The following is a 20,709-nucleotide window of genomic DNA, read 5'->3' as shown; positions in this document are numbered from 1 at the left end:
TGTGTCTCTGCCTCTTTCTCTCTCTCATGAATAATTAAATAAATCTTAAAATAAAATAAAAGGAGCAAAAGACTAAATGCTGTAATCAAAAGACAGGGTGGCAGAATGGATTAAAAAATAAGACCCATCTATTTACTGCCTACCAGAGAGTCATTCTAGACTTAAATGACAGCTGCAGATTGAAAGTGAGGGGATGGAGAAGCATTTATCATGCAAACAGGATGTCAAAAGAAAGTAGGAGTAGCAATACTTATATCAGACAGAATAGACTTTAAAACAAAGACTGTAATAAGGAAGGACGTTATATAATCATAAAGGGGATAATACAACAAGAAGATATAATAATTGTAAGTATTTACCCACCCATAATGGGAGCACTCAAATACACAAAACAATTAATAACAAACATAAAAGAACTAATCAATAATAATACAATAATAGTAGGGGACTTTACCACTCCACTTACATCGATGGACAAACCATCTAAACAGAAGACCAGGGGCACCTGGGTGGTTTATCGGTTAAGCAACTGCCTTCGGCTCAGGTCATGATCTCAGAATCCTGGGATCAAGCACCACATCAGGCTCCCTGCTCAGTAGGAAGTCTGCCTCTCCCTTTGCTCCTCACCCTGCTCATGCTCTCTCTCTCTCTCTCAAATAAATAAGTAAAAGTCTTTAAAAATAAATTTAAAAAACAGAAAACAAGGAAACAATGGCTTTCAATGACACACTGGATCAGATGGATTTAACAGATATATTCAGAACACTCCATCCTAAAACAGCAAAAGACAAATTATTTTCAAGTACACATGGAAAATTCTCCAGAGTAGGTAACATATTAGTTCACAAAACAAGCCTCAACTAATTTGAGAACATCAAAGTCATAATATGCACCTTTTTTGACCACAATGCTATAACATTAGAAGTCAGTCACAAGAAAAAAAGGTGGAAAGCCCACAAATACATGGAGGTTAAATAACATGCTGCTAAACAATGAATGGGCCAACCAGGAAATAGAAGAAGAAAAAAAAGTACATGGAACCAAATGAAAATGAAAATACAATGATTTAAAACTTTTAGGATGCACCAAAAGTGGTTCTAAGAGGAAAGTTTATAGTAATACAGGCCTACTCAAGAAGCAAGAAAAATCTCAAATAAGCAACCTAACTTTATACTTAAGGGAACTAGAAAAATAACAAACAAAACCTAAAACTAGGAAAAGGAAGAAATAATTACCATTAGAGCAGAAATAAATGATATAGAAACTAGAAAAGCAATAGAACAGATCAATAAAACCAGGAGCAGTTTCTTTAAAAAAAAATTTGAAAAAATTGATAAACCTGTAGCCAGACCTATCAAGAAAAAAAGAGAAAGGACCCAAATAAATAAAATTACAAATGAGAGAGAAGAAATAACAACTAACAATGCAGAAATACTAACAATTATAAGAGAATGTTTAAAAAACTATATGCCAAAAAATTGGACAATCTAGAAGAAATGGATAAATTTGTAGAAACCTATAACCTACTAAAACTGAAACAGAAAATTTGAACAGACTGATTATTAGCAAAGAAATTAATCAGTAATCAAAAAGCTCTCCAAAACAAAAATCCAGGACCAGATGGCTTCATAAGCAAACTCTACCAAACATTTAAAGAAGAGCTAATACCCTATTCTTCTCAAACTCTTCCCAAAAAATAGAAAAATAGGAAAACTTTCAAATTCATTCTATGAGAGCAGCATCATTACCCTAATACCAAAACCAGACAAAGATACCACACAAAAAAGAGAACCACAGGCCAATATCCCTGAAACATAGATGCAAAAATTCTCAACAAAATACTAGCAAACTGAATCCAAAAATACATTTTAAAAAATCATTCACCATGATCAAATGGGATTTATTCCTGGGTAGCAAGAGTGGTTCAGTATTCACAAACCAATCAACATGATATATCGCATCAATAAGAGAAAAGGTAAGGACTATATGATCATTTCAATAGATGCAGAAAAAGCATTTGACAAAGTACAACATCCATTCATGATAAAAACCCTTAACAAAGTAGATTTAAAGGGAACATACCTCAACGTAATAAAGGCTATATATGAAAAACCCACAGCTAATATCATCCTTAATGGGGAAAAACTGTGAGCTTTTCCCCTAAGGTCAGGAACAAGACAAGGATGTCCACTCTTAACACTTTTATTCAACATAGTACTGGAAGTCCTAACCAGCAATCAGACAACAAAAAGAAATAAAAGACATCCAAATCAGCAAGGAAAAAGTAAAACTTTCACTATTTGCAGGTGACATGATACTCTATATAGGAAATCCAAAGGAGACTCCACCAAAAAACTGCTAGAGCCAATAAACAAATTCAGTAAAGTTGCAGGATACAAAATCAATGTACAGAAATCTGTTGCATTTCTATACACCAATAACGAAGCTGCAGAAGGATTTAAATTAAGAAAACAAGCCCATTTACAACTGCACCAAAAACCATAAGATACCTAGGAATAAACCTAACCAAAGAGGTAAAGGATCTGTGTGCTAAAAACTCTAGAACACTTATGAGGGAAATTGAGGAAGACACAAAGAAATGGAAGAACATTCCATGCTCATGAATTGGAAGAACAAATATTGTGAAAATTTCTATGCTACCCAGAGCAATCTACACTATTCAATGCAATCCCTATCAAAATACTATTGACATTTTTCACAGAGCGGGAACAAATTATCCTAAAATTTGTATAGAACCAGAAAAGACCTCAAATAGCCAGAGGAATGTTGAAAAAGAAAACCAAAGCTGGTGGCATCACAATTCCCACTTCATGCTATCTTACAAAGCTGTAGTCATCAAGACAATATGGCACTGGCACAAAAACCCAGAAATGGACCCTCAATTGTATGTCAACTAATCTTCAACAAAGCAGGAAAGAATATCCGATGGAAAAAAGTCTCTTCAACAAATAGTGTTGGGAAAATTGGACAGCCACATGTAGAAGAATGAAACTGGGCCATTTTCTTACACCATACACAAAGATAAACTCAAAATGGATAAAAGACTGAAATGTGAGATAGGAATCCATTAAAATCCTAGAGATGAGACACAAATAGCAATCTTTTCAACTTAGCCACAGCTACTTCTTAGTAGACACATCTCCAAAGGCAAAGGAAACAAAAGCAAAAATGGACTAATGGGACTTCAGCAAGATAAAAAGCTTTTGCAGAGGAAATAGTTGACAAAACCAAAAGACAACCAACAGAATGGGAAAAGATATTTGCAAATGTTTTATCAGATAGAAGGCTAGTATCCAAGATCTATAAAGAACTTATCAAACTCAACACCCAAAAAACAAATAATCCAGTCAAGAAATCGTCAAAGACATGAACAGACATTTCTCCAAAGAAGACATACAAGTGGATAACAGACACATGAAAAAAGGCTCAACATCACTCGGCATTAGGGAAATACAGATCAAAACCACAGTGAGGTACCACCTCACACTGGTCAGAATGGCTAAAATGCTAACAAGTCCGGAAACAATAAATGTTGGGGAGGATGCAGAGAAAGCGGAACCCTCTTACACTGCTGGTAGGAATGCAAGCTGGTACAGCCACTCTGGAAAACAGGGTGGAGGTTCCTCAAGAAGTTAAAAATAGAGCTACCCTACGACCCAGAAATTGCACCACTAGGTAGCTACCTCAAAGATAAAATTGTAGTGATCTGAAGGGGCATCTGCACCCCAGTGTTTATAGCAGCAATGTCCACAGTGGCCAAACTGTAGAAAGAGCTCTAGATGTCCACTGATAGAGGAATGGATAAAGAAGATGTGATGTATTATATCATATATATAGGAATATTGCTAAGCCACCAGAAAGGATGAAATCTTACCATTTGCATCAATGTGGATGGAATTGGAGGTTATTAAATAGCTGAGTGAAGTAAGTTAATCAGAGAAGGACAATTATCATATGACTTCACTCATATTTGGAATATAAGACATAGCATAGAGGACCATAGGGGAAGGGATGGAAAACTGAATGGGAAGAAATCAGAGAGAGAGATAAACCATGAGAGACACTGTAGAAGGAGAAGGAGAAGCAGGCTCACCGCTGAGCAAGGAGCCCAACACAAATGCGGGGTTCCATCCCAAGACCCTGGGATCATGACTCAAACTAAAGGCAGATGCTTAACCGACTAAGCCACCCAGGTGCTCCTTGGCTAACTGAATTTAAATTTTTTAAAAAAGGCGCTCGATATTAGTCAATAGGGAAATGAAAATAAAAACCACAATGAGATACCACTTCAAACCCACTAGGGTGACTATAATCAAAAAGATAAATCAAAATAAATGTTGGCAAGGATAGAAAAACTGGAACCCTAACACATTGCTGGTGAGAATGTAAAATGATACTGCTGCTGTGAAAAATAGTCTGGCAGTTCCCCAAAAAGTTTAACAGAGTTACCATAGGATCCAGCCATCCTACTTTTCTGTATATACCCAAGTGGATTGAAAGCATATATCTACATAAAACCTTAGACATGAGTATTCATGGCAGCATCATTCACAACAGCCAAAAAGTGGAGGTAACCCTAAAGTCCTTCAGCTGATGGATGGATACACAAAATGTGGTATATCTGTACAATGAATATTATCCTATCAACAGTGGCCAAATTATGGATAGAGCCCAAATATCCACTGACTGATAAATGAATAAAGATGATGTGGTACACACACACACACACACACACACAGGAATATTAGCCATAAAAAAGAATGGAATTTTACCATTTGTAGTGATGTGGAGGGAGCTAGATCATATTATGCTAAGTAAAATAAGTCAGAGAAAGACAAATACCATATGATTCCACTCATATGTGGAATTTAAGAAATAAAACAGATGAACATGGTGGAGGGAGGAAGAGAGAGAGGCAAACCATAAAAAGAGACTCTTAACTATAGAGAACAAAGGTTGCTGGAGGGAAATGGGCTAAATGGGTGATGAGCATTAAGGAGGGCACTTGTGATGAGCACTGGGTGTTATATGTAAGCAATGAATCACTAAATTCTACTCCTGAAACTAGTATTACACTATATGCTAACTAACTATAATTTAAATAAATACTTGAAACATAAAAAAAGTAAACAAAAAATAAAAGACAAAGAAAGCTATGTATCTTTTTCAAAAAGGAATATTATCCAGCCATGAAAAAGAATAAAGTACTGTGCATGCTACCACATGAATGAACCTTGAAAAAATTATGCTAAGTGAAAGAAGCCAGACACAAAAGACTGCATGTTGTATTATGCCTTTTATAAGAAATGTCCAGAATAGGCAAATCCATAAAGAGAGTAGTGGTTGCCAGGAGTTGGGAAGAAATAGGGAGTGCCTGCTTAATGGGCATGAGGTTTCTTTTGGGGGATGATGAAAATGTTCTGGAATTAGGTGGTGTTAATGCTCTGGAATTAGGTGGTATTAATTATTGCACAACATTTTGATATACTAAAAACCAGGGAATTGCACACTTTAAATGTAGTTAAAACGATGACTTTTAGGTTAGATGAATATAATTGGAATAGGAAAAATCAATAACTCAAAAAACAAACGTAAGACCCATGGCTGGTTATAGAGGAATTTTGCAGAATGAATATATTTCTTTTAAAGTCCTGGTCATTAAGCTCACTGTTTTTAAAAGCGGTAGCTCTGAATAGGTGGGTATTGAAGAAAACTAATTCTTCCAAAAGCTGTGACTATTGTTTCTGGCCACATACAGATGATCACAGATTTCTTAGTGACTCTGTATTCTGATAGAGTTGCCAAACAAGCATAAGTTGTTTTTTTTTTTTTAATATGAGCATACTCAATAATGAAGACTACATTTTATAAGATTCACCTAGAAACAAGCAGTTTTCTGATATGAAAAAAAGCATCTGAATGAATTAATTAATTCAACAACAAAAGACTATGGAAGAAAACATGCCCTAGCAACTGGCTTCTTGTACTACAATCAGGGGCTCATTTATCTTAAACAAGTCAACTTTTGTAACACACTCTGTACTGTATAGAATACTGAGTGACAGTCAAACAGAGCTGTCAAGATAGAAGGAAAACAGTGGGAAATGTGAACTAGAATGAATTAAATTAAAAAAAAAAAAAACTTTGTAAGAGAATGCAAAATAGTCTCTTGACAAAGAATTTTCCTTTAAAATAACCAGAAGCTATGTGAACACATTGAGCAAGTGAATGTCAGTAAGATGAAAAGTACTTATTAATCCCCCACAGCACTTCTAATAGAATCTACCTGGCCCCCAGCTCATTATAAAAACCATCTAAATCCGAAAAGACACTGAATAAAACCCCCACAAATCCTTCCTTCACTCTCATGTCAGATGCTGCTTGACAGATAAGTTGCTTACAAAATGAGTTCTCCTAGTTTTTGCCTTCACTCAATGTCCCAGGTTCTTGTCTCATAGTTTTTGTGTTAATAGTTTTAAGAGTGCATTGGAAGTTATATGTTGTTAATTCCACTTTTGCTTTTTTTCTAAAATTATTAAAAATAAAATAGGTACTAAAGAATTGAAAGTGATATGATCTCTTTTCTCCTCAAAGAGATTTTATCATGAGAAGTTATTTTAGGTGCTGATGGGAAGGGAAAAAAATCCTCCTGATTACCTCATTGTTCTAAGATGGGGCCTCTAGTATTTTAGGACTCTCTTGGGAGTTCTGTTCCCTTTTCTGTCACTGATTTGCATTGTGACCTTGGAAAAGTTTCAGTGTATAAAGATAAGTGCAAAGTGAAGTTATGAAAATAAGACTTAGCTGAGATCAAATGAAGAACAGAGATGGAGCGGGTGGGATGGCTATGTAACAACTTGTCCTAGTAACTGGATGCAGTGACCAGATAGCAATTTGGCTTGAAGGAAATTTCAAATTACTTAGCTATATGCTGACATAGTTTCTCATACAGCTTTATAGAAAACTCAAAATTTTGCCTAAGGACAAGAACTACAGCAAGAATCTAATGTTATTTGTCAATCTTCTCTTGTTCTGTATCTTACAGCTGAAGAAATTGTGGCTATTATAGAGGAGAAGAGAAGCTAATTTAATGTTATAAGGCAAGAAAGCCTTAGATACATTGAAATAAACATCTTAAAATCATAGTATATTGTCATTGTACACATGCAAATCTGAAACCAAACTATGCATATAATCTAGCTCTATTCACTCTTAAGATATATCCAAATAAAAATGTTGGACAGACATCATTTTTAAAAAGATTTTACTTATTTGAGAGAGAGAGAGAGAGAGAGAGAGGAGGGGGCAGTCGAGGGAGAAGCAGGTTTCCTGCTGAGCAGGGAGCCTGACATGGGGCTCAATCCCAGGACCCCAGCATCATGACTTGAGCCAAAGGCAGATGCTCAGCGGAATGAGTCACCCAGATGTCCTGGACAGACATCATTTTTAAAAGCCCAGTAGCCAGAAATAATTCTTAAAATCCACTGGAAACAAAGAACAAATAAAAAATAGTTCTGTGCCATGAAATAATGGTGGGGAGAAAATTGCATAAGTTGTAACATCTGAATGTAATCTTCATAAGCCTCCTGGGCGTCACAATATTTAGTTCAATGCTATTTGCATTTTTATGGCAGAAATATTTATTACAGTCCTCAGAGGAAAGATAAAGTACCTGATGATACTGAAAAGAGGAAGCCAGTAGAATCAATCTTGTGAGAATATAATACATCAAAACCCATTTAACTATATAAAGCAAGTTTAAATTCCACTCTTAGAAGTACATGCTCAAGAAGTCTTGATAGAAGAACAACTTTGAGATGGATGAACTTGTGCAGGATAAGAAATTGCAGTGTTAAAGGATTTATTTATTTATTTATTTATTAAATTTTATTTATTTATTCATGAGAGACAGAGAGAGGAGACAGAGACACAGGCAGAGGGAGAAGTAGGCTCCATGCAGGGAGCCCGACGTGGGACTCAATCCCGGGTGTCCAGGATCACGCTCTGGGCCAAAGGCAGGCCAATGTATCCAGGGATCCTCAGGATACATTTTTTTAAAGTGAAGTCATGACTCTTGTCCAGATATAAAATAAACAGGTCAAAAATTTTATTTGACTCATTAATTACTGAAGAACCAGTAAGCCATCATTCAAAGAACCACACACACATAGACAAAGAATACTGAATGTAGTTACAAATAGATGCAAAGCATCTTTCTCAAAAGATGGTACATGTAAGCCTCTTAAGCCCCTGGCAATAAATAAAAGTAGGCCCTATTCCTGGACTTAAAAAAGAAGAGATTTTCTTTGTTCTACAAAGTCATTACTCTGAAGGATGAGAGAATCCTACCTAAAGTTACTCAAGGACTCCAAATGTAAACTAAAGTGCTCACTTAAAAAAATACAATGTTGAGCCAATAGTACATTTTAAAACAATAGGGATATTTTAAGACCTTCTTTCAGTTGCCTTTTTATTTTTTTTATTTTTTATTTATTTATGATAGTCACAGAGAGAGAGAGAGGCAGAGACATAGGCAGAGAGAGAAGCAGGCTCCATGCACCGGGAGCCCGATGTGGGATTCGATCCAGGGTCTCCAGGATCGCACCCTGGGCCAAAGGCAGGCGCTAAACCACTGCGCCACCCAGGGATCCCCGTCAGTTGCCTTTTTAAATGAGGTTACTTTATTAAGAATATTTTTAAGCTCAAAAGTAATTTGCAATTTATTTGAAAGGCCCAAATTATGCTTTTTCTCTGCCCAGAAGCAGTGTCTGCCTTCCTATTTTAGACAGGTAGGTTTGGGGAGTTTGTTTTTGCTTTCTTTTGTTTTGGTTTTGCCCAATCATCTAATTTTTTCAAAAAGGGTCATGATATATGTTGAAAGATAACCCACAGAGCTTGATTTTAGTTCTTAGTTTGAGCTGTAATACTATTTTTAAAAGATTGGTGGAACCACATCTTTAAGCAATCTAGGAATAAATGCCCATAATTTGGAGTACACAAATTTGGTAGCATTTGGAAATTTTGTGTGTTTGTGTATGTATGCTTCCGAATATTCTTTCAACTCCTGATTTTTTATAGTAAAGAGTATTCACAGTGACACAAACTGCCGTTTAGATATACAAATCACAGTGTGGGGGCATACAAAATTTTGTACATGAAAAAATGGAATAAACCCAGTAACTTGAATCTAAAAATGTATCTGAATCATTAGGTTATGTATAGCATTTTCACGTAACCATTCTCCATAACCTCAGTTACTACTATTACTATCATTAATAGCCTAAAATAATACTGACTATAAAGACTACCACTGTCCCTACCCAATCATCTAATAAGGAGAGTAATTAACATAAAAGAGGTGCTATACACAAGAGCAAATCTTTGAGTTCATTTACATTTTTGTTATCATCTTCATTTGTAAATTTATTCACTGGAGTTTCTGATAAGTAAAATGTGCAGCAGCCCAGAAATGCCCCAAGGAGGCATCAGAATTTTCATTACCCAGGTTTTACATTGAACCAGTGAGATCCTCTCCATACCCTAAGCTTATTCGTGCTAGATGTGGGAAATGGGGGCCAATCTTCCAGTATTTTCCTACCTCCAAAACTGCTAGGCTTCTCCCAGAGGAATAGGACTAATAATCCACTCAAGACTAGAACCTCCATGAAATGGCTCACTTTGAGTACAAACTCAATCCTGAAGAGCTCTTCAAGGACAAATTGTTTTGGAACACATCTGTTTTATTGAGTTAGCACCCTCAAGGGACTTAGCCAAAGTGGATCCCTCAAAATTCCTACTCCCTAGGGTTTTAACATAGCATAGGTTAGGGTTTAAGATGATGACTGGAGTCAAGCTGCTAGAATTCAAATACTGTTGATCCACCACTTACTGGCTTTTGTGACCTTAGGCAAATTATCTAATCTATTTAGACTTTAGTTTCCTCCTTTGTGAAATGGCAGTGATCATTGTACTTACCTTATAGGGTTCTTGTGTGAATCCAAAGATTCACAATGAACCAGAGTCGTGCCCAGCACATAGTGCTACTCCATATTATCTACTACTGCTATTGTTATTATTTATCATCATCATAATCATCATTATTATTCTCATTTCCCTCCATGGCTGACACATTTTCCTTAAGCTTCCAGATCATCCAGAACACCTATACATGACTACTACAGGTAAGAACATATTTACCAACATGCCTTGTCCAGATGTGAACTAGTATGCACCTTATAGGAAGCACACTGGACAAACCTGAATATCTTTTAATCCTACTCTACCCCAAATCCTGCTGTGACAAACAATTAAAAGTATCCCATTCCCACTTCAAATGCATGATTGGTACCCTGCCTTCTTGGCAATTTTATAAAATGGAACTAAATCCTTAGTTGGTTATCAATGCTCCATTAAAATATATTTGCTGAATGAAAAAATTAACACACATATTTATTGAAAATCTATTATATGTCAGTTACTAGAAAGTCAAAGAAATTTAGCCCACTGTGTCTTCCCTGCAAAGTATTACCATCTAGTGGAGAGGGGCAGATAAGCACATGATCACCATACAGTGTACTAAACGCAGTTTTCTTATGAAATTTGCATTGGTTCCATTCATGCTTTTTTCTAGCTCTATCAGTCAGAGCAAGGTTCTTGACAAGGTAACGAATGTAGGCATACTTTGTCTTAGGCTCCTTTCCTTTTCCCCTAAGACATTCCCTTTCCCTAATCAGGAAGCCACTTCCTCTCAGCAACTCTGAGTTCAGTTCTAAGATTGAGAACAGATGGTTATAATCCCAGCCGATATGTTTGTTGCTAATAATTAAGGATTTGCCCCTTTTGAGCATAAGTGCATTCTTGTAGGGAGCTCCTGGACCTGCAACCCCATATAAGAGCTAAAGAAATGAATCTCTATTGGAAGAATTTCAGGCAACTGGCTGAGAAGAGAGAAGTCTCAAAGTATGGCTAATTTTCATTCTTTATTCATAATTGTTTCTGCTCTATACCAATCTTTATTTTATTGCCCCTACTTTCTTACAAGAGCTGTTTTCTCCAGTGTCCAAGTTCAAACCAATGAATAGATTGTAAAACCTTTCAATTGCTTGCATTCTTGCTATATATATTATTGGGCAGAGGTTTGGAATACTTAGCCTTCAACCTACTTTGCCCCATTCTGACAAGCCCGCTTTTCCACCAAACTCAATCATTATGCTTCATATTCACCATAGAACTCCCACATTAAAACATGCAAACCTTTATTGGAGAAAAAAGAATATTTTATTTGTTAATGAAAAGACATGTTTTACTCACAATGCTTTCTATTCAAAGGTTTGTGCTGAAGCATTGTTGTCTGTGTTTTTGTCCTGCATAAGAGGAGCAGGCTTTAACAGGCTAGCCTGTTATTAGAATTTATCTCTTTGCATGCATAAGAAGTTCATTCTTTTAGAAGTTAATCCTTCTCTCTAAATGGGACATACTATCTCTTTAGAAATTAGTCAGTTTTTTGCCTTCACATTTTGTCTTAAATTGCTGCGTAGCATTGTTCCACTTCTAAATCATTTGTCATAGCTAAATGGAGTTCTGTGAATTGCTGCAGCTGCCTCTAAGTGGGTATTTTCCTTTGGTTCATAGAATAGGCACTGTTTGCATTCTCTTTTCACAAACATTTTTTTAAAGGTTCCAACGACAGTATGAAAAGAAGACTCATTTGCTATTGGAATTCAAAGTTGAATGGTAAAGATGAAAATAGAATCATGTATATGTAAACAATAATGGCACGAGAGCACAAGGAAATCAAGTTATGAAATTCAAGAATTTCTGAATACTTAGCTGTAAAGTCTTTTTTTCCCCCACTAATTTTCATTATAATTTTTAGTAAGACATGAACAACAGCTGTTCCCTTCTTTCTTGGAAAGCAGTTAGTTGGTAAAGCAAATTTTATCAGGCATTCTAAAAGAATTCAGTTAATATGATTGCCTCCAAAGCACTAGCCAGATTGATTTTTTTGCTTTGGTAATTTCCATTATGGTAAGCATCACTAGATGATGAAGTATACCTTTATTTGGAAGGCAGGAGTTTAGAAGAATATTTAGTCTATAATTTCTTTGGTCACAAACAATGGGAAAAATGCAGCAGGGAAGGAAAACAGTAAGAGAAAAATAAAAAGAATAGAATTTATGTTTGTTTAGGTATAGTCAGTATCAACAAATGAAAGTCTGTCTTCAGAGACTATTAATATTTATTTACTTTCTCATTTGTGTCCCAAGAAGTGCCTGCAGGAAAGAAGAAATACTTTCCTAGCTCTCCATTACTTGATTTTCAGACAATCTGGAAATGTTCTACATTGGTGAGAGGGCAGCAGTGGGACCCAGCCACACAAGTCTTCTTTGGTGGTTCAGAAAACATTATGGGTGGTTGCCTACAACCAATCAGTATTCCCTACACAGAGAAGCAGGCCTTAAAATTATAGAACCTTAAGACTGTTAGGACCCTAAATGTTGGCTAAGCCAATTTCCCATCTAATGTTTAAGTATTTTGCAACATCTTGATAAGTGATTGCCCAGCCCTTATGCCTGACACTGCCAATGATCCATGGCTAATTTCCTCAACTGCATGGGTGTAGACTAGAAGACCTTCTGCCCCAAAAGGAACAACAGTGAAGAAGCAGCTTTTCAAAGCAAGACCTCTCTATCTTCTAGTGATGGATTTGGGGGCCCCTGGGTGTTGCAATCAGTTGAGCATCTGAGTCTTGGTTTCAGCTCAGGTCATGATTGCAGGGTTTTGAGATCGAGCCCTGCATTGGGATCTGAGCTCAGCAAAACGTCTAATAAAGTTTCTCTCTACCTCTCTCCCTCTGCCCCCTTTCGTGCTCTCTCTCTCTAAAGTGAATAAATAAATCTTTTTAAAAATCTCATTTTTGCTTCCACCTTTGTAGCCTCACATATGAAGAAATTGTATTTTCTCTCCTTACTTATTTGGCTCTAATATATATTTGTCACGAAAGTACATAGCTAACTAATAAGCATGCTGTTCTAATGAGCATGCTGTTCCAATAACTGCTTAAATTACTGCTTCAAAGCTTACATGAGTCCTTCCCTATAAGTATGCTAAAAATGACTTGCAAATGGGTTAATACTAATAACAAATAAATAATATTAGATACAAACAGGAAAATTTTTGACAACAGAATAAAGTACTTAGTATAAGAAAACAGGTTATGAAATGCATAGAATAATCAAAATGCTAAGGTATACCTCTTAGATAATTAGGGGTTAGAAGCTCGTTAAAGTCAATTTCTCCTTTTCCAGTTAGACAACCAGACACCACTCTTCTTCAACTGAGCCTTAAGTACATAACCCCATTTTCCTGCCCTTTATCTATTTCATGTTTGTGTACCAAAAAGAGCTATGTTTAACTTGTTACTAAAGTTTCCTTTTTCTTTTTTTTTTTCCAATAAAGACCTAGATTTACTTGCACATTTTTCACGAGCATCAAATAGTGGGTGATCTTTCAAGCTTGAACTGTAACAGTTGTATCGCTGAGGAAGGACTTCTTGTTTCAGATGGTCTAGATAATGATTTACAGCTATTTTTGGTAATTCTCAAAATGACAGCTCCTTGAATTTTTCTGTGTGCAGAAAAATTTGCTGGGCTGGCATTTTTCAGACCCTGGGAGGTTCATCCCAATTCTCAGCATGTGGGAGCAAGGGAATGCTCTGAAATCTTTACTCCAGAGGGAACTGACCTGTCTCCATTATCTTGTGATACATGTGAATGTTTGATGAGGTTTCCCTAGATGTCTGTGGCCTCCTGAGGTCTGGAATTTGTGAGCCAGGGCTAACCCATGAACTGGGTGAAATTACTTATAGGCCATGGGCATTCCAAGACCAAACCTGATAAATTGACCAATAATGATGGTTTAGTTCCTCTAAAGGAAATGAACAATACTTCATACAATATATATATTAAAGAAATAGGGGTGCCACCTAAGTGGCTCGGTTAAGTGCCTGCCTTCAGCTTGGGTCATGATCCCAGTGTCCTGAGATGGAGCCCCACATCAGGCTCCCTGTTCAGTGGGGAGCCTGCTTCTCTCTCTCCCCCTGCTTATGCTCTCTCTCTCTCTCTCTCACACACACACACTCTACTTTCTCTCAAATAAATAAAATCTTAAAAAAAAAAAGAAATAGTAAAAGAGGAAATGGAAGAAAGAACACAAGAGACAAGATAGGAATGAGTTAGAAAGGTTTTTTTTAGAAAGAGGAAAAAAGTGTATTTAATATACTTTTTAATCATTTCACTACTCAAGATCTTCAATGGATCTTCAGTACCTACAGAGTAAATTCCAGCATCCTAAGCTGATATTTAATATGTTCCATGATCTATATAGAACCTACCTCCCCAACACATGCCCTCTGTATTTATGGATGTTTCCCAGAATATTTCTTTGGGGATTTTATCTTCTTGTCTTTGTCCCTAAGGAAAATCCTATGTGTTCTTTAATACACAGCCTCAAGGACTAAGACGTTTCCTACAAATAGCATTTATTGACCTTGGTCTTTATCGTATTTACTTCAGAATTAGCACTTTCTAAAATGCCTCCCTCAGGTAGTACTCCATGTAACAGCAGTGGTGAATTAAGGATGGTTTGTTTATTCTAGGAATTCTGACTCTAATTCCATCAAATAATTGTATATTAGGTGTTTTGTATGTAGGTTTTTTTTTTTTTTACAAGTTATAGGATTTAGACAATTACAAAACTACTCTTCCCCCTAATTTAAATTATGCTACCAACTTATGCCAGCCATATATCTTCACTTTACTAAACTCTTCAACTTTGGGAGATTTTTCTTACTCAGTTTTTCTAAAGACTCCATTTTGCTTGAAATCAGCATCTGTTTTTCAAGACAGAGGTCCATTCAAACTTTTTTTAAAGTTTATCTTCTATTAAATTTTGCCCTGAAATTAGATTCACTTTTTAAAACTGTAAGTCTTATTTAAATTCAATTAATTAACATATAATGTAGTATTGGTTTCAGGGGTAGAGGTCAGTGATGCATCAGTCTTATAGGATACCCAGTACTCATTACATCACCTGCCCTCCTTAATGTTCATCACCCAGTTACCCCATCCCCCACCCCCTTCCCCTCCAGCGACCCTCAGTTTGTTTCCTATGATTGAGTCTTATGGTTTGTCTGCCTCTTTTTTTTTTTTTTTAAGATTTTATATATTCATTCATTCATTCATTCATGAGACATACAGAGAGAAAGGCAGAGACAGGCAGAGGGAGAAATAGGCTCTTCAAGGGGCCCGATGCAGGACTCCATCCGGGGACCCCAGGATCACGGTCTGGGCCAAAAGCAGGCGCTAAACCGCCGAGCCACCTAGGGATTCCCCCTTCCTCTTTTTTTTTTTTTTTTTCAGATGCTTGGTGAATAAGTTTATTACTATCTTTATCTGAAAAATCTTCATAGAAAATTGTGATTTGGTTTATTAGCTCTCAGCAGCCTGCTTCTAAGCTCTAAGGAAGCTTGGCTTCTTCTGAGCTACCCAATCTTTCTTTTGGGCAAAAGACAAAATTTGTGAGATAGACAAAATTGAAATTAAAATCTAGCTTTATTTAAGTCTTCTTCATGGAATCATCAGCACGTATCACCTGACAAATATGTATATTCTTTACTAGTTATCATAGAAAGAATATTTCTATAGCTCCATAGTAAATATGTGTTCAATTTATACGACCTCTTCTGTATTATTCCTCACATACTAGTCATTAAAAGACTAAATAAAAAATAATACATATTTTTTCAAAGCTTTCTCAAAGTTTATTTATTTTTTTTAGCTTTCTCAAAGTTTAAAAAAGTCACACTATTTTCTTCAACCAGTGCAGTTTGAATGAGCTTGTTAATCTTAAAAAAATAAGTGAGAAGTTTTCTTGATTTATTTAGAGCAAAATGCTTTTCCTAGTCTTTTTTAATTGAATTAATAGGCAATTAATTGTATCAAATGGAAACTGGTTTCAAACACATAGACTGCCAAAAATATTAGCAAAAGAGATCAGAAGAGCAATTAGTGGAAATATTTTAATAAAACAAGTGCTTTTAAATTTCTTTAACAAAATTCATATGATTAATAAATGTAATCTTATCATTATTACCATTATTTTGTTTTTCTTTGTCTTTTAACAAATTTACTGAGATAATTCATGTACCAAAAATTTGACTAATTGAAAGTGTACAATAAAATAGTTTTTAGTGTTTAAAAAAAAAAAAGAAATCAGCATCTAGCACAAGTAAACAGTCATCCAGCTTTTACTGAGAGCTTTTAGAGAATCTTCCAACACCAAAGTTATTTGATAAAGAGTTTTTACTTTTCACCATGATAAGGAATGTTGGATTTAAAAGATTTAATAAATGCAGTAGGACTGGGGGCACCTGGATGGCTCAGTGGTTGAGCACCTGCCTTTGGCTCAGGTCTTGGTCCTGGGGTCCTGGGATCAACTCTGTCGTCCCCTGCCAACCCCCCACCCCCACCTCCCCACCCCCCCACTCCCGCACAGGGAGCTTGCTTCTTGCTTTGCCTCTGTCTCTGCCTCTGTCTCTTTGTTTCTCCTGAGTAAATAAATAAAATCATTTTTAAAATGCAGTGGACTGGAACATTTCTACCAGAATATACAAAAAATCAGATTTCCAAGAGCTGGGATAGAACGACCACAGTCTCATAAAGCAGTAAAAATTGAATTCCTGCAGATCTCCAAATTTAAGTGCAAATTTGTCTTTAGAACTCACCTGCATGTGTGAATGGAGATGTATCTTACAACTCCCTGGGACTTTACATATAAACAGCTCTTAGAAGAGATAGTCACAAAGAGAAGCCCAAGAAAACAGGTAACTGAAGCTCAACTCACACTTGGGTGTTAGAATACCGAAATCAATAAGTTGAATCTATAATACTAGTTCCGTTTCTTTTTTTTTTTAAGATTTTATTTATTTATTCATGAGAGACAGAGAGAGAGAGACAGAGAGAGAGAGAGAGAGAGAGAGGCAGAGACACAGAGGGAGAAGCAGGCTCCATGCAGGGAGCCTGACGTGGGACTCGATCCCGGGTCTCCAGGATCACACCCTGGGCTGAAGGCAGTGCTAAACCACTGGGCCACCAGGGCTGCCCACTAGTTCCATTTCTTTCTCTTTTTTTTTTTAATAATAAATTTATTTTTATTGGTGTTCAATTTGCCAACATACAGAATAACACCCAGTGCTCATCCCGTCAAGTGCCCCCCTCAGTGCCCGTCACCCATTCACCCCCACCCCCCCTCCTCCCCTTCCACCACCCCTAGTTCATTTCCCAGAGTTAGGAGTCTTTATGTTCTGTCTCCTTTTCTGATATTTCCTACCCATTTCTTCTCCCTTCCCTTCTATTCCCTTTTGCTATTATTTATATTCCCCAAATGAATGAGAACATATAATGTTTGTCCTTCTCCGACTGACTCATTTCACTCAGCATAATACCCTCCAGTTCCATCCACACGCACATGAGAAAATGCTCTGCATCACTTGCCATCAGGGAAATACAAATCAAAACCACAATGAGATACCACCTCACACCAGTGAGAATGGGGAACATTAACAAGGCAGGAAACCACAAATGTTGGAGAGGATGCGGAGAAAAGAGAACCCTCTTACACTGTTGGTGAGAATGTGAACTGGTGCAGCCACTCTGGAAAACTGTGTGGAGGTTCCTCAAAGACTAGTTCCGTTTCTATGATGAAAATTAACAAAAATTCTTGCAACATCATTCATTGTACTCTAAGGAGCTAATTCTATCCTCTTGAAAAAAAAAGTTATATATATGTAATTAATTATAATTATAAATTAATTTTCATTAAGTACAAAACCTTACATTACAATACACAGAAATGAAATTGAGCAAGATGGCCACCAAAATAATTATTTATGATATTTTCCAGATTATAACACTTAGGCCTCATGTGGATCATTCCTGCACTTGAACATTTTCTGAGCATAAGGTCCATAGCAGTCCTGTCACAGACATGGGTAATGCATAATCCAGAGAGCCTCTACCAGTGGAACCAAAGACATATATACTAAGAGAATTAAAAGAGAAAGGGGCTCCTGGGTAACTTACTCTGGTGTTAAATTAGGTCACACAGTAGTACATCAATGTACTGGTGTAGTTATTTCCAGATTTGTTAAACTCCAAGGATTCGTTTTGATTCTGGCCACTCCAAGGACATGTCATTTCTAATAGTTCCTTTATCATTGCAGTCAAAATATTCTAGCTGTATTGGAATAAACTTTGTTCACAGATTCTCCCCAGCCTCCTAGCACCAACCTTGGTTCATTCTGCTTCCTCTTCCTGGGAAGTCTCTTCCCTTCTGCCCTTCAGAAATTCTGCCCATCTTTAAGGACTAGCTTAAAACCTAGCCCCCTTCCTAAAGCCCTCCACAACTGCCAATCTCTGGTGATTCCTGCATCTTTTAAATTCCAACATCCTGGGGTGCCTGGGTGGTTTAGTTGAGCATCTGCTTTCTGCTTGGATTGTAATCTCAGAGTCCTGAGATCGGGCCCTGTGTTGGGCTCGCTGCTCTGTGGGGAGACTGCTTCTCCCTCGCCCTCTGTGCTTGTGCTCACTCTCTCTCTCAAATAAATAAATAAACATTTTTTAAAAATAAAATAATTTCCAACATCCTTTGGTTTTCTCAGGTATTTATTGTCCTGTTTATCTGTAAATTTTTTCTATGTATATCTTTTTTATCAAGCTATATTACACTATTCTTAAACACAGAAATGATGTTTTGTAGTGCTTTGTGTACCGAACATCGCCTATCCCAGTAGATACACATTAAATATTTGTTGACTAGTTGATATTATCTATTACTTTCATGCTAATTTACCTGTTATACTGTTTCTCAAGAAAAAAAAAAAAAACCTCATAGATCCCAAATTTGGAAACCCCATTCTGAGCTACTTTACATAATTTTCATTTGTACAGTCATGACATCATGTGACAATAAGTGCATGTTAGTACTGGAATTCATGGCAATACTTAGTTATTAGGAAGTATTCAAGATCCAGGATATTTATTTTTAGAAACTGTTGGTGAGATTATACAAAAAATAAAACTCATAAAACTCTCAGATCCTAGACAATTCTACTGAAGTATTCATTCCTATGAGGAACAGTATTTTAATAAACTCAACTACTCTGAATTGTGGGATTGGAAGAAAATCATTATGATCATTATGACAAAATATATTCAAAGTCTTAAAAATATATATGTTTTGATTGTTCAGTTTTACTTCTAGAAAACACTTCTAGTTTTACTTCTAAGTAAATAAAGATGTACACAAATAGCTACAAGGATATTTTTTATAGAACTAAAATATAAGGGATGCCTGGGTGGGTGAGTGGTTGAGCTTTTGGCTCATGTCGTGATCCCGGGGTTCCAGGATCGAGTCCCACATCGGGCTCTCTGCGAGGAGCCTGCTTCTCCCTCTGCCTATGTCTCTGCCTCTCTCTGTGTCTCTCATGAATAAATAAATAAATAAAATCTTAAAAAAAAGAAGAACTAAAATATAGTATGTAAAAATATATAAAAGCCTAAATAATCAAAAATAGGTGATTGGTCAAATAAATTATATACTATACAAGGGAGCCATTAAAGTGTGCTGCACAAGAATATTTAATGAATTGAAAAGATGATCTTAATATACTGTTATATGAAAAAAGTCTTAAATATAAATGTATTTTAAAGTACTAGAAATATAAAATTTCAAATGCTGATTATGATATGAAATAATCATATTTACAGATTTCCAAGTTTTCTATAGTGAAGATGCAGTACTTTTGCATAAAGAATTTTTAAGAGGATTCCTGGGTGGCTCAGTGGTTTAGTGCCTGCCTTCAGCCCAGGGCGTGATCCTGGGGTCCTGGGATGGAGTTCCACATCGGTCTCCCTGCATGGAGCCTACTTCTCCCTCTGCCTGTGTCTCTGCCTCTGTGTGTGTGTGTGTGTGTGTGTGTGTGTGTCTCATGAATAAATAAATAAAATCTTTAAAAAAAAAAGAATTTTAAAAAATTTAAGATATTAAAATTTTAAGTAAATATTTAGCCAGTATCTCAGAATTGATCATTGGGGTCACACAATCTACAACCAAGAAAAATATATTATGTAACCTTTTTTTTTTAAAGTAGGCTCCACACCCAGCATGGAGCCCAACTCAGGGCTCGAACTCACAACCCTGAGATCGAGACCCAAAGTGAGATCAACAGTCAGACACTTAACGGACTGAGCCACCTAGGCGCCCCTTTTATTATGTAATATTTTGATTTAATCACAAGACAAACTAAAGAAAGGATCTCACATCTTGATGACTTCTTTAGGAAAGTGAATGAATGTCATATGGCTGAAGCCAACCAATGAGGTAAGACGGTGGAAGAATGTTCCTTCCTAGCATTGTTTATGCCTTGCAGCTCTTGCTTATTTTTGTTTGTAGGTCCATGGAAAGTGTATGTGTAAGCACAACACAGCAGGTACCCACTGCCAACACTGTGCACCATTATACAACGACCGCCCATGGGAGGCCGCTGATGGCAAAACGGGATCTCCTAAAGAGTGCAGAAGTGAGTACCATGCCCACAAGCCTAAAAGCCTTCTTTGTAAAGTAAACTTA

At 36.4% G+C, this 20,709-nt stretch overlaps 1 protein-coding gene across 2 annotated transcripts in view; it reads left to right on the top strand.

The window, feature by feature from the left end:
* Positions 1 to 20,709, top strand: part of NTN4 (netrin 4) — a 124,991-nt gene that overhangs the window by 57,127 nt on the left and 47,155 nt on the right. For both annotated transcript variants that reach the window (XM_025439153.3, XM_025439154.3), the window contains exon 4: positions 20,533 to 20,659. In XM_025439153.3, coding sequence (XP_025294938.1) covers positions 20,533 to 20,659 — 127 coding nt within the window. The remainder of the gene's footprint in view (positions 1 to 20,532; positions 20,660 to 20,709) is intronic.

Source organism: Canis lupus, chromosome 15 (genome assembly GCF_003254725.2).
Source record: "Canis lupus dingo isolate Sandy chromosome 15, ASM325472v2, whole genome shotgun sequence".
NCBI classification, from domain to species: domain Eukaryota; kingdom Metazoa; phylum Chordata; class Mammalia; order Carnivora; family Canidae; genus Canis; species Canis lupus.
The sequence above is the reverse complement of the archived record's forward strand: the minus strand, read 5'-3'. Positions and strand labels throughout refer to the sequence as shown.